Source organism: Platalea leucorodia, assembly GCF_965183815.1.
Source record: "Platalea leucorodia genome assembly, chromosome: 1".
NCBI lineage: Eukaryota > Metazoa > Chordata > Aves > Pelecaniformes > Threskiornithidae > Platalea > Platalea leucorodia.
In genome coordinates, this window is record NC_138823.1 from 140,791,818 (window position 1) to 140,809,748 (window position 17,931).

Genomic DNA, 17,931 nt, shown 5'->3' on the forward strand with positions numbered 1-17,931 from the left:
AACCTCCGGCACCAAGACCTCTGCTGTGGCTTTGGCACTCTGCGTGATGGATTAGTGCTTGGCAGAGGCCTCTCCGGAAGAAAATACCTTAAAGTACCAAGAGGTGCTTGGAAGACCTTTCTATTTGTTTGTAAAGCCAGTTCTTCCTAAATCTTCTTTCCTTCCCTGCCTGCCAGCCTCCTGGGCAGGGGCTGCCAGCGAGCAGCAGGCAGGGGCTGTGGATGTGCAGTCCTATGTGCCGTGCTCCTGCCCGCGCTGCTGCAGCAACGCGTGTTAATCACACGTCATTAAGGCATCCAAGTCATTTCTGTAAAAGGTGTTGATTCCCTCTCTCTCATAATCTGAGCAAAGTCCCACCATATGAAATCAGCAATTAACAGCGTGACAAGGACAACAAAATCAGGCTGATATACAGACGCATCCGAACCTACCTTACTGTACCTCAATGCACATAAGAAAAGCACGTGATTTCTTTTCCAAGCTGATCTTCCAATTGACAATGTTAATTTGGAATAGCTGAACTGGACAGGAATGGTATATTTAACTCAAAAGAAAAAACAAAACAGAAGAGTTGAGTTTCATCATTTGTAAAGAAACTCCGCAAATGAGTTGCCCTTTTCACCATACCTCCGGGACAGATCCAGCAGCATTCTGGGAGCACTGTACAATACCATCTGAAGTTGATGAAGTTTTCCAGTGGTAAAGGATTGCAAGATTTTGCCCCAAGAGGCTAAGAAACTGTAATTTTAAGATATTTAAGTCAGGTCTATTTTCCCACTACCCATTAGCATGTGCTCACATTATAAAATTAAACAGAAAGAAACAGAAATTCTCAAATCAGTTCTAACTGGGTTTTTGATTAACGAGATATTTTCTTCAGCCTTGAAAAGTTTTTAACTTATTAGATCATAATCAAAGGTGACAGCATGATGTTGTTAACCCGTACTGGAGTAGTAGAGTGGATGTACAAGGAGCGAATCCCTCTGTGAGTAGGAAACATGGACTGCCAGCTGAATTGGTCCGCAGCTCCTTACTGCCTCTCGACAGTGCCCCAAAAGGGAAAATTCAGACTCTTTTAGCAGCCCTCTTCAACCCCAGCTGGGCCGCGTGCCTAGGACTGGACGCTGGCAGACAGTGCGCCTTGGGTTCAGCCACACGCAGTTTAAACCCCAGTCAGGTTGGCAGAGCCTGTTGGAAGGATCTACCACGGTCCATCATCCGCTTGGGTTACTCACTAATTCCTGACCACACCATCCTATTTTCATGTGGGTCTGTTGTACAAGGGAAGAGCATGGCCAGTTTCTGCCGCTCTGGTGGACTTTCTATGCTATAGATTCTGTACATTCTTCCACCAGAGTAAAGCTAGGTGATATCCTGCCTTTGGTACAACCCCAACAGAGTACTGCCAGCTTACTTTCTGCTACATATTTTACTGCTTTTGCCGTTAATCTCTCAGGATAAAGATATACCACTATTTTAGATTCTGTACTAGTTGTTTTTCCAGTCAAAACAGAAATAGTAACCTTTTGGGAAAAAATGGTAAATATGTTAGCTCATTTAACAGATTATTTAGATTTCACTTCATCCCTCTAGGACTGTAACTGGCATACAACAGAAGGCTCATCTGTGCTGGAAATGGTGTTGCAAATGGTGGTATTTCAACAAAATACTTATTGAGGGCTTTACAGTAGTAATATGCACTCGTCTCGATGTTCCTCAGCATTTTTAACAAGTTGACAGATATTTAGTAACTAAAGGTCATTTTATTAAATAAGGATTCTTGTTTTATAGTCTTAACTACATGCTTTGAAATTGTTAGCGAGCAGATTAAACACTGAACTCCCCAGACACACGTACCCGTTGTGTAGGATCATACATCACGTAAATGGGCTTGTTCAAACACCTGACATTTACTCATGACACACACTGCTACATGTGGCAAAACCATTCAGTCCTTAGTCATTTATACATTGAATTTGTACATTAGCTTATAACTCTCAATTTCGATGAACAAAGAATACTTTGTATTGCGCTTATATAACGGTTGCATCCAAATAAAATTAAATTCTGTGATCTTCATGTGCCTTAATCGGTAGACACAAACCACTGGAAAAGCTGGAAGGACTCAGCACTGTCGAGCCTGTTGCCCGGGCAGATCTGTGGCCACTGAAACTGCTGAAAATGTTCCTACCAAAGCCGGGGGTTTTGCAGCAGGTATGTAACCTCCATGAACAAGAGCAGATCATTTACAAATGCAATTATTGTCACTTCTAACATCAGCCCTTTGATTTGTGTCAGTCTTTACAGTGAACTTTCCAATGTGGTTCAAAGGGGAAGACTTCAGAGTACCACCATTCCTCACTGTGAGGCTCTTGGGTACCAAAGGCTGGCAGGCACACCAAGCCCGGTCCTGCACCGGGACACAGATCAGTAGGAGGTGGGTCAGGCAGTTCTCTTATCACAAAAGCCCTGCAAAGCCTGTGTTGCTCCATCTATACCCTCCAGTAGGAAGGATTTACCTTGCCACCCTTTCCAAGAGGTCTGAAAATGCAGAGTTAAGCAGGACAGCATGTAGAGACATCTTTTGCCCTAGAATGGGAGATACCTTTTACAGTGATTCAGATTTCACCCTTCCTCAAAGGTATGTGGACCCTCTGTGTTCACGCTTAGAGTAAATCAGTCTGCTGAGAGATTCAGCCCTCCCTCTGTTTGCCTACAGAGAGTAAAAATTAAAATAGATGATAACAGGCAGGGAAAGGTATAGTATTGCTCCTTCACTAATTGTCCAATATTTTTACCTAGAAGCCAATGAAAATTTGGCCACTGACTCATCAGTGAATAACCACTCTCTCATAAATACATATCCAAGATGAAGAAATAGGAAGTCTACTAATAAATCAAAAAGCTTAAAATAAGTAAGTCCAAATAGCTGAGAAAGGAAACTCCTTCATAAATCCCACCTTCAATCTGTTAAATTATTAATTTAAGCGAGAAACATCACGTTCTAACAGCTCTTGCTGGATAGCCAGTAAGCATAATCCCACATCACAGAAATCATAAAACACTGAAAGAATGACGGTTTTAGTCATTCTTTTTAAGATTTATAACTTGTATTTTGCATATCAAAACTGGTAACTTTTAATGAGTCAGATTTCTGAAAATTGTTTGCGTGTTGGTAAGACTTCAGCTTGTGCCTTTTTCAGCTATCTAAAACTTCAGCTCCCTCCAACTCCTACCAGCTGCCAGGCGATCACATAAAGTGTTAATACAGATAAGGTTTAGCCAAACTAACCAGTGAATTTTATCACTCTCTTTTAGTTCTAGAAGAGCCAAATGGATTTAAGATCAACAAAATAAAACGGATCTTTCTTAACAGATAAGCTGAATGGAGAGAGGTCTTTTCAGTGCTTAGTTGTATAACAGCAATCCATACCAACACACACAGAACACAGCTTAAAACTTTGTACTCATTCCTAAAGTGATCATAAGCTATTTTTCATCATAAGGTGATAAGTATCTTTTTTCTAAGCAACTCTCTTGCCATTTGAAATAGCATGCTGCTTGTAGTTTTGAAGTAATTTTGATGGATGCTTTCCTTTGTTCATTATCCATCAAACCCTGTGTAAAATTCTCCACAAAATGTATCCTGTATCTTAAAAAAAAAAAATTAAAAGAAAAAGCATCTCTGTCACTCTACCTTTCTGTGGACAGGATGAGAAGCCCATTGTCTTCTTCAACTTAACTGTCATTAACCACACTTGTAAATCAAAGAATTTCACTGATGCATGGTGGTGTTGATGTTGCGAAGCTTCTGTGGGGCCACCCGCGCCCACCACTTGCCTAAGCGCTGCTTGGATCAGAGCATGCCTTACTATTAGCACTGGCCGTCTTAAAGCCAGCAATCTTTAAAGATGTTGCATTCTCATTGTGGAATTTTGGCTTTTGTAAGAGTTGTTTTAATACAAACATTGTACAAAATACAAGCTGCCATTGGGAATGAAAGAAAAAAGTTGTCGGATTTACTAGAAAAGGGACTGTGGATGTAAAGATGTTTACCCTCACCTCCAACTCACTTTAGGTCTCATTATAAGCTTGGATTTTTCATACCAAATAGCGATTTTTCATTATAAATGAATTTAGCCTGTACAAATGTGCATTATCTAGGTACATACATGAGTGGACAGATGCAGAACAAGTATTCTAACTAGTTCCATTGAACTAACAAGTTTCATTAAATGTGTTGATAAAAGTAACTGTGCTCTAAATTGCAGTATTTGAAATAAATTTGAAGCAACTTGGATACTGACTGGAAAGTAGGCACACACGTACTAGCAATCAAGGAGTGGAAACAAACTCTGTTGTCAAACAGGTTTTGATATTAAAACTGAGTAGATCTAGTGACGAAAATTAGTGGTTACTGTGTATCTGATGGAAGTGCAACAGAATACATCCCTATGCCCTAAAACTTTGGAGTTTGATTACATTTTTACAGCCTTTGAATTTTAAAAAGAAAAGCTTTAGGTATGGGGGAATGGAAGTACCGGAGACAATTTTCAAGCTTCCTGCACACACCCCAAATCTGTTTCCCACTTTGACGCTGCGGCAAGACCTAGGTACGTAGCAGGCCAGAAGGGAGACGCCATTCTCTCCAACCATACCCTTGAAGCACCAAGAACCAAGACTTGTGAACCTCAGCCCTGCAGTCTAGACGTCATCTCCACCCTCCTGTCCCAGTTTGGATTAGGCCCTTCAAGTTAAAGGATGTTTCTACTGCGCAAGCAGCGGAGGCTGCAGCAGAGGAAGATGTATCAAAGCAACCATAAGTTGCACAGGAGTCTTGCAATCAACATTTTAATAGAAATGAAGAACCTGCAACCTAAAATCCTAGCAAAGAATTGGGAAGAGAGGTAAGACAGAGAGAAGCAGGCTTCTCCCCAGATTGCCCCCAGTTAGGATCCAGGAGCGTAGCTTTGGCAAACAGCATGTTGTTATAACTTGAGACAGATGGAAATGTGCTTACTTGTCAAAGCTGTTATCCCCCAAGAGGAAAGAAATTATGTTGTCTTGAACACGCTGTGGGTAACAGACAGGGAAAGGTCCAGAAATAGAACACAACTAATAATACAAAACTAGGTTTGGAATATGAAATGAAAGCTGTCTTTTGCACAGAACGGGGGTGGTTTTTCTTAGCAGATAAAAAAGTAGGACTTTTTTTTAGTCACAATAGTATGAGTATTAGGTTAAGTCTTCATCAGGACAATGCGTGCCCATTACCTGTAAGTTACAGATGTTTGTTATACAGTATTATCAACAGGATAATTTCTGTGATTGAGGAGTTTACTAATTCTGTTCCATGTAAAATATTGAATAATATGAGATACTGAGCTTTTAAAGAGCCTTTGAATTCTAACTACAGCACAACCAACTCATGAATGGCTTTTTAAAATTTTAGATACTAACAATAACCTGAGTCTAGCTTTTAAAAAAGTGCAGAATTTTCTTCATAAGCCAGTGGTTCCCTCAAGGTCCATTTAATAATTAACTACATCTTTTATTTTAAAGCACATTTCACAATAAAGCTCAAGAAGAAAACCAACTTCCAATTTCAACAGCAGTATGTGTTTCTAATACTGCTTATTTCTTTCCACGGAAATAAGTCCACTCTAGTACCATACTTTTGTTCTTTCTCTACTGAATCCACATCAGAAAACAAATGCTAATTGCATCTTTTCCATTAAGGCAGAGGATGATATACAAACAGAAAGATGTTTTGCCCTATGGGTGCGCTAAGATTAAAAAAAAAAAACCTTTCTATTTTTAAAATGTCAATTTATTTTTACCAAATTCTTTAAGTTTCCACCTTCCCTTAGGAGAAAAAGAATACTGCAATTAACATAAAATTGTTGTGATTATTCCATTTTAACATTTATTCTTGCATAGAAAGCCAAATAGCCAGAGACACCCGTTTCAGACAAGTTATGGCATCCGCAGCGCCATTATTCCACAGAAACCACATTTAAGTCCAACTGGAAAAGGAAGTTTCAAAATGCTTCCATATGCATTAAAACAGTGTTTAAACCCTTTTAGTTTTTGTGTTCCGAGTCTTTAGAAATGGTGATTTTTTTATTAGGTTTGGTAGCCTCATCCATCAGTTCCTTCAGCTGCCCAATCTGTTCATCACGGAAGTCATTAAGCTTTTCTTCTGTGAGCTGGATTCCATATACAGTCTTTTCTCTCAAGTTTTGTTTGTCCTCATTAATTTGTTGCTGTATCAGTGCTGCATAGTTCTAATGAGGAAGGAATATAAAAGTCATGAAAATGACAAATGCAGGATTCAGGTCAACTTCTTCTAATACCATCTTACTGTAACAACATGCTCTTATTCAACCTTCTACAACAGTCTATTAATCAACACCAAATGACAAAAAAAATACACTTTTGTAAGAAAGAAAAAGTTGTTAAGATATTTCTAGTATCTACAATCAATTTTACATAGCTAGTTTAAAATGCATATCATATGTACAGATAAATTTAATTGTCATATCATGTACTAATACTGAAAACAAAACAAAATTTAATTACAGATCAAATATATTTATGTAGTTATAACTATTAAAATACATGTTTTCTATCTAGCAGGATATCAATAGGTTTCACTTTGTAAACTTATACATCTGGAAAAGCATTATTCTTGAAGAAATGTATTAGAAAAAGCAATCTATTATTCGACAATGTCCTAAAGCCTTTCTGCCTAACGATGCTCTGCATTTCTGGGAACTAATAAGGTCATTTGCACCCAACCCTGGACTGCTCCAAAGGCAGTATGAATTCAGCAACTCTGAGACTTCTGTCGCTCCGTCAGCTTTGGAAGAAATTAGTTACCAAAATTAAAAGTTAGGGGAGAAAAAAAAGGGGCTTCAAGGACAGATACCTCCATATTGCGTACTCATTCCCTGAAGGAAAAAAGGATAACCACTTTTCTGTACTGTTTTGAACATGTTTGTTCAGAATTCCTTTCAATCCTGTTGTAAAAGAAAGCATTTGGACCACGTTTACTTAAATAACAGCATTTATAGCTGGAAAATTGCTTTATCACCACTTTGGAGCAATCTTTGACCATTACAGCTTTTCGAAATTACAACACTCGAGGTTTTGCAAGGACAGTGGTTCTGCAAATTTAATTCGGCTAGCGATGCTACCGCTGACACCACTATGTTCAAAGCCCACCGGCATGGATCCTGCACGCTCCCCGCCTCCCTCTGCCCAGCACCAGCCCTGCTGCAGCTGCTCTCGAAGAAGTTGTAGTGACCGAGTTTGTCGAAAGCCTCATGGCGTGTGTACTTACTGAAGGCAGCGAACCTACTCAGATGTTTAAAAGTTAAGCACGCGTTTAAACACTGGGTTGGAAGGGAGAACAAACTTTTGTTATTCTTAAGAGGAACTTAAAAAACAAACTCCACAGTTAAGAAATCCATTTCAAAAGTTAATTTTTATTGGAAAAAATACAGGCTTCTCTCCTACTTTAGTAAGGTATCCTTTAAAGCACCCTTGAAGTTTCAACCACAACTGTGAATATAAGAAACTGAACTAAAAAAAATTATATTCTGACCAAATAAGAATGATGGCTGTGTTACATGGTAACACTTTTTTTTTTTTAATAAAGGAGCAAATATCAGGAGTATTCAAAAGCACAGGATTATAGCAAAGAGATATAAGCATTATTTTAGTTTCCAATTTTCAGCTAAAAGAAGCCTCATTATTGCATAGTGAATTGTTAATCCAATTACCAGCAAAGCTACTGTCCTGGTTTCAGCTGGGATAGAGTTAATTTTCGTCTTGGTAGCCGGTATGGGGGCTGTGTTTTGGGTTTAGGATGAGAACAATGTCGAGGATACACTGACGTTTTGTTCTTGCTAAGTAGTTGCTAAGTGGCGCTCACAGTGGTAAAGGACTTTTCAACTGCCCATGCTCTGCCGGGTGCACAAGAAGCTGGGAGGGGGCACAGCCGGGGGGAGGGCTGACCCAGACTGGCCCAAGGGCTATTCCATACCATATGACATCATGCTCAGTATATAAGCTGGGGGAAGAAGGAGGAAGGAGGGGGACATTAGGCGCGATGGCATTTGTCTTCCCAAGTAACCATTACGCGTGATGGAGCCCTGCTTTCCTGGAGATGGCTGAACACCTGCCTGCCGATGGGAAGTAGTGAATGAATTCCTTGTTCTGTTTTGTTTGCGTGCACGGTTTTTTTTGCTTTGCCTATTTAACGGTTCTAATTTATTTTACTTCAATTATTAAACTGTTCTTATCTCAACCCACGAGTTTTCTCCCTTTTACCCTTCTGATTCTCTCCCCCATCCCACTGGGGGAGAGTGAGCGAGCGGCTGCGTGGTGCTTAGTTGCTGGCTGGGGTTAAACCACGACAGCTACTAAAGCTACTACTTCAGCTGTATGTCTAATAATTCCAGAGAAGTGGGTGAGAAGGAAAAATGTTATTCATGAGCATGTGATAAATTTCAAAACAACAACATTTACTAACATAAATATACTACATTGTTTATGGACCATGTCAAGGCTCACTAAAGTCAGCAGGATCTTACCAGTCCTGCTGCAAAGTTTAATTCATGGCTATTTAAAGAAAATAGATAGATAAAACAAACTGGGGCAAACAAAAGTAAATTTTTATTAATACAGACTCTGAAGTAAACTGATCCCTCATTTCTAACAGAGAGATCTGTAGTGGCAGAACATTGTGTTAAAGTTACCTAATAAGAAAAATAACAACAGTTTCATAATACTGAGGTTCTTCCCCACATCACCTCTCCTTTTTTTACGTTAAATACGCATTCAGGAACAGTGACACTACAGCTAATCCCTGCAGTAATCCTACACCTCAGTGGTATTACCTCATGGTAGAGTTGGCCCAGGGTTTAGAAGGAACTAAATACAGTTTTTTCCTGATGACTGAACAATCAAACAATAACAAGGTAAAAAATGATAATGGGTTAAAAAGTCTTCAACTTCATGATTTACAGAATTTCTTATCAAGGCAGATGGAACAAATGTGATCTCTGAAGCTTTCAGCAGACCAGTAACACACGGATATGTTACACATCAACTATTCCACCTCATTCTATCTTCAAATTTCTGCACAAAACAATCCGGTCAGTATTGATTCTGGACTCCAAAAAAAGAAATTCTCATTATACCAAACAACAACATTCACAGCGTATAATTCAGAAACAATACTGAAATCAAGCAATGTGAAACTCTCCACGTCTTATTAAGAGACCTGACAATGCACAAACCCTGAGAACCCCTCCATGAGATGTCCTACCAGTGCAGGTTCCACAGTGGGAGAAGAGTCCTCCCCACCGCTAATGATCAACCACCTGGGAGCAGCCTGGGGCTACTGCTGCAGGCATGGGCTATGGTACCTAGAAACAACTGAAGTCCACCGGTTACAATTTTACAAACTTTGTTGACTAGAAGATCATCTTTTTCAAAAACATCACATTAATTACTGCTAAAGAGTCTGCAATTGGTTTATTTTAATCTAACATCAAAGCATCACATTTCACAAAGCATCAGTGTTCAAGAATCCAGCTCTCGGAAGCGGTGCTCCTCAACAAGGGCGCAACGCCCGCTCTCGCAGGTGCCCTGCACCCAGACACACAGCGATGGACTGGATTTCCCCATTCCTTGATGCCAGGTGTTCTGCTTCACGGCACTCCAACGTGCTCCCATCTGGACATGTCACCGCTGGCTCTTTTTCTCCACTCATTTTCTAGCTGAACAAATGTTTTGTACATGCCAGAAAGCTTCAATAGTTGCAGTTTCACATCGATTTGTAATGTGAACAAAAATTCAAAATTGGACCCTGAAAACACGCTGGGTTTTGGTTGGCTCGTGACAGAAAAATGGAACTTTCTCAGCTCATTGTACCAAAAGGCGGTGATGCACCAAAGAAAATACATTTCAGCATTTACAAAAGCACTGGTATGTGATGTATCTCATTTTCTCTGCCTGTGGTGTCAAATGAGGACCGAACAAAGCTTGGGATATTTAAGCTTTTAACACATTACTGTTCCCTCAGAAATTCACACTGTTATTATGTGATCAGTGATTTGTGGAAAGGTACTACATAATTTGCTGGTACATAGTTCTGTAATTTAAGATTCAGCTTCTATACAGAAAATGCACCATTTTGCTAACTGCACATGAGCTTTAATACGTTGAACTCCAAAGTTCAGTAATAGATTTAAAAGCATAATAAAAAAAAAAAGCCAACCAAAAAAACAAGCTAACATCTGTTCTTTCAGTAATATACCTTTGGTCATAAAATATGATGATCACAGTCCCTCTCAGGCAATAAAGAGGAGCAGCATGTTTGTGTATGCTCTAGTTTCATTAGAACTTAATAGATACAGTATTTAACTGTTTCCCAGTGTCATCTTCCCTACCAGCAGAACTGAAACAAACGCTTGCTTACCTTTCCCAAACAAGGAAAATTACTTCACTTCTGCCTTTCATCTTATTTTACGTATAACTACATCTTCCAAATATAACAAAACTCCTTATTGCAATCTTATTGGCATCTTATGGCAATTATGGTTCGCACTCTGCTCACAGAGCCAGAGACAGGAGACACAAAATGGAAGACGAGTGAACCTGCACCCTCGCAGAGCCAGGCTCAGCGCACACAAGGATGGCAGAGGCTCACAGGTGCTCTCCTCCCTTGCATGGGCGGTCAAGTGTGGCAGGTCAGTCAGGGACCACCTCTGCACCTTAGGTTTTTTTAGGTTTGTTGGTTGGTTCTTGGTAAGTAGATCTTACTGCAATGATCCTCTGCCTGCACCAGCTGGGTGCCCACTTTCTGGGCACCTACATGAAAAAAACAAACAAAAACCAAGCCACCAGCTGAATGGTAAAAACCTTTGCCCCTTGTATATGACTGCCACCAGAAACAAAGACGATCAGAATCAAGTCCAAGTCAAGACAACCTCTCCTGACCATTTACCATCAAAAGACGGCTGATTTATCCAGTATTCAATCCCAGCATACTGGCCATCCGTATCACAGACACCCTGAGTCCTGCTCCTCCCAGTATCCATCCCAGTCTTAAAGGAAGGTAACGGTCCGAGGTGCAGACTGGCCAGGTCCCTGCATTGCCAACAGTACATGCAACTGCAGACACACGCCGAAACTCTCCGTATCGCCAATGCAGAGAGGCAGATGCCTCACCTGAATACTCTGATGCACTCCTTCAAGATGCTGGTTCTGCCCACAGATCACGTTGGTGTCTACAGCGTGCAAACTGAATCCAGCCATTAGGCTCTCTTAAAATCCTATGACATGATTAAATACTTGAACCTCTAAGTGATTTCTACAAAAACACAGAAGGTGAGTATTTGCTGTAATCAATAACCACAGGGTTTTTTATTTAAATTCACTAACTGAAGCGAATACATAGTCTTCCTCTGTTCTCTGATTCATAAGCATTCACAGAATGCACAAATTCATCAAAAGGGCAAAGGGATGGGTGACATTTGAGGTTTTTAAAATACCACACATTACAGAAAGGGTGTCAGCCTTGTTTTCAAAGTTGAGAAAGGATTAAATACAAAAATAAAAGCAAAGACCACAAAACCAATAGCCCCACTCCCTGACTACTACAGACTCCTACCTGGTGCAGTGCATGCTGGTAGACATTTATCTCATATGTGAATACAAAATGTTGATAGATATTTATGATTTAATTGTAAGATTAAATGGGTTAAGATCCCATTTGCCCATTTTCACTGGGAACAACGGTAATCATAATTTCTATTTTCTTTGGCATCCTCTTCAACATGTACAATGCTACATCTTAGACAATCACTCCAAAAATCTCTGTAAGATTCATTTAGATAGAAAAAGTCAGAATAGATATGTCTGTTCACAGTAACTGCCTGTACGATTCACCTTCTTGCCAGATTTTCTCTTAAAAAAAGGTCTAAAATGTTAATCTCTCTTAAGCTGTTAAAGTAGAAAGCCTGTGTATTCATCCATTCCAAAAGACTATCTCCACTGGCAGTCAAATTAATGATAACACTGATAAACAACATTATTACTGGGGCCAGATCAGAAACTGCTACTTTGAGACATATTAAACAAACAGGGCACAGTCAGGCACTGAAAAACACTATCAAATTATTTTAAATTGATTTTTCTCAGGGTGACATCAAAAACACAAGCATGGCCTGACAGGCCACCCTCATCGCTCCATGGAAGTTAACTTAAAATTGCAGCATTTCAAATTCTTCAGCTGCTACTAGGAGCAAAATCAAACACATGCTGCTAGGACGGTAGCAGGAAGAAATGACTGTGAACGAACAAGCACAGCAAGGAACAACCTGTTCTTATTGTTGTGCAGAGATATGTTGAATGAATTATTTTATGCATGTTCAGACAGAATTCTGCAACTGATTTACTGTATTTTTTACTATGAAATTGTTTTGTTTGTTAAACTAATTGAGTATCAGCAAAAGACAAAATCTTCATAGAAGTGATTTTTAAATGGGAGATACACCTCATGAAATTCCAGAGCATCTTCATATATTTTTCCTGAAGCTGTAAGTATAGTTAGAAATGTAATAACAAACCCAGGAAAATTCTGCCACACTTAAGCTCAGCTCAATACACAATTTCAGCGGATATTTTCATACACTCACGTACACATTAAGCCATAACAACCTACACTTCACCCTATAAGACCACTTAAAATAGCTCATAAACATTTTAAAAATTGCATAAAATACAATTGCTATCAAATAAATTACCTAATCTGAATAAACAGCTATGCAAAGTCACATATCCTCTAACGGGAACAACATATTATCAGACAATTTCAAACCACCTTTGTTTTTGTAAAGGACACACCATGATCACTTAAAAAAAAGGTCAATATACTATAAAGGGTAGTAAGCAAGCCTTCCTCCTGCTTTTGAAAATACCCATCAAATGGTATTTGAATGATACCAGGTAGACTTATGGCTGGCATTATCAGTGTTTCTTATGTGGAAAATTAAAATAGTAATTGCTGGAAAAAGGGCAACAGAATGAAGATTGGAATTTTGCTCTGATGTAGCCAGCACAGCAGAGGACCTCTGGGGAATAAAGATGTCCAGCTCCTACTGCAAGTCTTGACAGAAGGTGAAAAAAACAACTTTCTCTTCTGGCATTTAAATCACCTGAATATTCATCACATGTGTAACAGCAAACCAGAGGCAACGCCTAGCAAGAGGAACTTGCACGAACATTGAGCACTAGTTTAACACTGCTCCTGCCAAAAGCCTGAAGGATGTAGGGTGAGTGGTTACTGCTGAGTGGTTTTGCAAAAAACAAACAAAAAAAAACATTTATTGACTGTAGTGTGAGCACAAAAGGGAAATCTCAAAGATTATTCTCTTTCTGAAAATGCTATAGGACTTTACATGTAACCCTGGATAATACCAACATCCAAAAGGTACGCGGCCAAATGTTTCATCCACAGACACCCCAGCTCCAGTGCAGCAGACAACTCTCGCATTCTGAGGCAATCGTAGGGCCTCTAAAATGGCACTGTGCTCCAGTTAAATAAAGCATTACAAACAAGTTGATCTTCATAAAAGTATGGTTATGCTATAAATTTAATAGGTATATACAAGAAAAAACTAGTGACAAGCTTATTTATGATAGAAACCAACGTTTTTCCTTATGTTTTCTTGTTCTAGCATCTCCTTCATTACCCATGTCACAGCACAGAATCCATCAACAAAATGTTTAACATCTATTAAGAGAGGCAGAGTTGTGCAAAGTAACACTGTCTTCTGGTCTCAAAACCAGGAAGATTTTCCCAGCACCGACACGTTAAAGAGAGTCATAGAACAGCCCTTCAACAGGGTGGTTTGAGCTGAGGCAGCCATAGCTGCAAAGTCAGAGACCTGAGACGGTGCTGCAGCCAGCAAAGGCTGCAACCAGGGAGGTAAGCAAGCAGATGCTCTTCAAGTCCTCTGTTCACCACTGCTTATCTTGAGGTATCGCTTAAATAATAGTCTAATCCTCTTTGCATTCGCACACAAACCTCTGTCGCTCAAATTAAACATACTGTAAACTCAAGCTCTTTGGCTAGAGTGAAGCACCAGGGCTGCTAATGGACCAGTGGCCATGCTATAGGCTACAGATTTAATTAGTTCTTCTGCTGAATGATTTATCTATATTTCATGAGAGCAATTTGGTTATAAATGCTGCTGTTCTGAGATCTGTTTACCACCTTCTGACAGCTCTTACACATAAAGAATGAGATGCCTGAAACAAGCTAAAAAATCTGCCATTTCTGTTACATTTCAAATTTCAACCGTCCTTGATATTTTCCATTAATAATAGAAGGGTTCAGTTAAGCAGAAGTTAGGATGTAACAAATAGGTATGTTTTATTCAGAGGTTTGCTATGTACAAAAACACGAACACTTAAAAACCGGACTGAGTAGCTTATATGACCAGTCATAAGAATACTAAGTTGAAACTTTAAGCACATATAAGTAAGAATCAAAAAGGGTATCAGAAAGAGTACTTTATTTTTATTAAACCTGAAACATTACTCACTCTATTTTAAAAAAAAGCACACATCTCAGAAATTAATAGAAAGCACATTTTCATACAAATTTTTGAAAACTTCAGATTATGTGAAAGAACAAAAATAAACTTTTTAAAGCATTTTTTTCTAATCCAGCAACAGTGCAAACTGCATTCCTCCCAGGACGAGATCAGTTTTCTTCCCCTGTGCATCACCACCTCTTGAGCAGGGCAGTTGAAGAATCACCAAAGGGAAAAAAAAAATCCCAGAGTGGGGCTAAACCAGAGTTGGTAACTCACAGCCACTGTCCCTGCCCCTCTGCCGAGGCAACCACTACAGTGGCACTCCAGAAAGGGAAGGAAAAACAGGGACAGCAGAGCAGCACACAAACAGAGTTCATTTAATCACAAAACACAAAAGGTACAAAAATGACGCTGTTTGCCAGAGGCCAAACTGGTTCCTCAAGTACCCTTCAAGACCACGAGTGTGGAGAACCCATCTCACTACGGGATACCTCTCCTACCCCCAAAGACAAAAAATGCAGGTGAAATAAAATCCTCCCTTTTCTAACAAATATACACAGTTGTAATTACTGAGGAGCTCTAAAAACAAGTTGTGTGACGAGCAGCTTGGATAAGCTATTTTGTATTTCAGTCCATTATTAGATGGAAAGATTTGTAGAGGCCATTTCAATCCAAGGGGATAGTCTAGCACTTGCGATGGGATTGTCTACATCTAAATGTTACATGTCTAAGTGAAACTAGAGATGTAGGTTATCTCTGTGCTGAGCGTCAGAGAGAGAAACTTCTGTCTTAAGCATGATGTGATGACTGGGTACACAGTCCTCCAGAGATGTGGGTCTCATCACTGCAAAAGCAACTATGCCTCTCTCTCGCTAGCTGTAGATGACTGGCTTCAATCAACTTCCTTCCTTTCTTATGGTAAAAGGAAAGTGTTCATTAGTTGTTTTGTTTTGTCTTTTTTTAATTACAAAAGGCAACAAAAATACCATTTCTCCTTGAGTGAATCTATAATCTCTCCCCTGGAGTTTGTTTTATCTTTGGGTAATGCTGCTGAAGTCAGACTCGGCAACATCCTGAAGTGAAACACATGATGGAAAAAAAATTGTAGCTCCTTTCTATCCTTAGAAAACTTTGAATTATGTATATTTTAATTTCTGGGGATGAAAGACCATGTCACCATTTCTAATTACACACACAGAGGCAAAATAGATTTCTCCAGGACAAAGTCACCGGATCATAAAGAATGGGAACAACCAGAAAACTTCAAAGTTTTCTAAAAGTTAATCTGAAAGGAAAAGCCAAGAGAACTTTAACAATATCATGTTTTCCCAGGAGATTCAGGAAGGATGCTAGAGTATCTGATTATCGACCAAATTTCAGGGCAGTGACCACAGTAACACAATGATGCACATACTGTAACTATACCAAACTGTTACCATATAAGGGGGTTGGGGTTTTTTTGGTTGCTTGCTTGTTTGCAGTTTGGGAGGAGAGAATGAAAAATTGTTCAGCTAAAATGGAGCCAGGGAATATAATTATGTAATACTTAGTAATCAGCACGGAGAATTATTATTTGATCAGGAAGGTATAAAATGGACTACTTTTTTTGAACACAGTTTACTAATATTGTTAAACTGGAAGAAATGACATTTATTTAGAGGAATGTGAAAAAAGCTCAAGGACTAACTCAGCTTTGTTTATAGCTTGAATAACATGTCATTTTAATGTCCTTTTTTCATGTAAGACTTATGAGATCATAATTTGAGGTGAAAGTGGGAAGTTTGTGGCCTGACTGGCAAGGTAAACATATATAAATGCTATTAAGTCCAAAATGGAGCACAACAGCATTACAGTACATCAGAGTGACTTTACTGTCATTTGTGGGAAAACAAGCTGTGATTAATTATTTCTTTCTGGATGCACGATACTTACATCAGTATTGTACATCAGGGCCAAAATCTAGGTCACTAAAAGCTTTTTGCATCATCTGATAACAACCGTAGTCTTTAAGATCCTCTCCACTTACGTTAATAAGCTTCATCTCAGGCCTTAAATAGAAAGCTTGAGCTTGTTCTAGGGAAGAAGAAAGGGAAAAAATTGGAACACATTTGAAGGAAAAACAACATTTAAGAAAAAATAAAATGATCAATTAAGTTCTGAAAAGATAAATCAATCTGAAATGCAGATGCAGCACAAGAAACGGGGCAGGAGGAAGAGATGGGAGGTAGAACCAAAGAGATAGTCATACAAATGGGTTCCAATGGCTCGACAAGATCCTGTCATGGGTCTCTTCCCTTGCATAAGTTGCATCATTCAAAGTGTGAGCTCCACTGAAAAAAAAGACTTCTTTTATGAAAGAATAAAAAAAAAAAAAATCTCTGAAGTACATATCAGTATTTGAGAGTCTTTCAAATTGGTACTGGAAACAAAAATACTTGGAAGCGAAATATATTAAAAATGCCATTAGAACTTAATATAGTTAACAATTTAAGAACAAAACATGGAAAATTATTCAGTCTGGACCTTCATCTGTAAAAGTTATGATGAAATTACACTGTTACTAATACCAAACTCTAAGACTGCAGTGACTGGATAAATAAGCTACAGACCAGAAAAGTTAAACTTCTTTCAAGAACATTGTTTCATATTTTCACACAAATCGTAATGAATCCTCATCAATTTGAAAGATGGTTATTTCTTGACTCAGTTTCTATTTTGCTTTGACATTTTATGCTGTGCATGGCAGCTCTTTGGCTAATAAAAAAGCTGTCCTGTGCACTTTTGTCTACTGCTGATGTTTTGTCTGGCAAATATTATGCTACAGTCTCACAGAATATTCAAAGTTTTATCACATGCGGTTAATTTAAAGCAGGGAAAAGGAAAAGACTGGAAGTGATAGTATCAGTTCATTTTTAGGTACTTAACTTCCTCAACGCATCAGTTATACTGCAATATTTCTATTTAAATATTAAGCTAGGAAATTTTAGCAAAATGCTTTACTGCAGATAATTCCCAGGCAAATATCGACAATAAGTACAGGCATTTTACCTAAAAAACCTAGAGACTGTTTTAGCAACATAATCACACAACTATAATTAAAGCACACAATGCAAGCATCACTTACAGACTCCCATATCAATTCTTTAAATAGACAACAAGCATCTTAAATTTGCAGTTATTTCTTTCAGAAGTATTACTTCCAGATTTTCAAGGAAGACAAGGATTTCACATCTAGATATTTGCAAAAGGAAAATAAAGCCTGTTTCCAAGACAACCACATTAGTTTCCAGACTGCTAGATACTAAGTAAGAAC

General features: G+C 38.8%; 1 protein-coding gene across 1 annotated transcript in view; it reads right to left on the reverse strand.

Annotated features, from left to right (window-relative positions):
* Positions 1-5,891: 5,891 nt before the first annotated feature.
* The window catches only part of SDHAF3 (succinate dehydrogenase complex assembly factor 3), a 34,503-nt gene continuing 22,463 nt past the window's right edge, over positions 5,892-17,931 (reverse strand). The window contains exon 2 of the mRNA XM_082317032.1: positions 5,892-6,287. Within this exon, the coding sequence (XP_082173158.1) occupies positions 6,084-6,287 (204 nt within the window). The 3' untranslated portion in view covers positions 5,892-6,083. The remainder of the gene's footprint in view (positions 6,288-17,931) is intronic.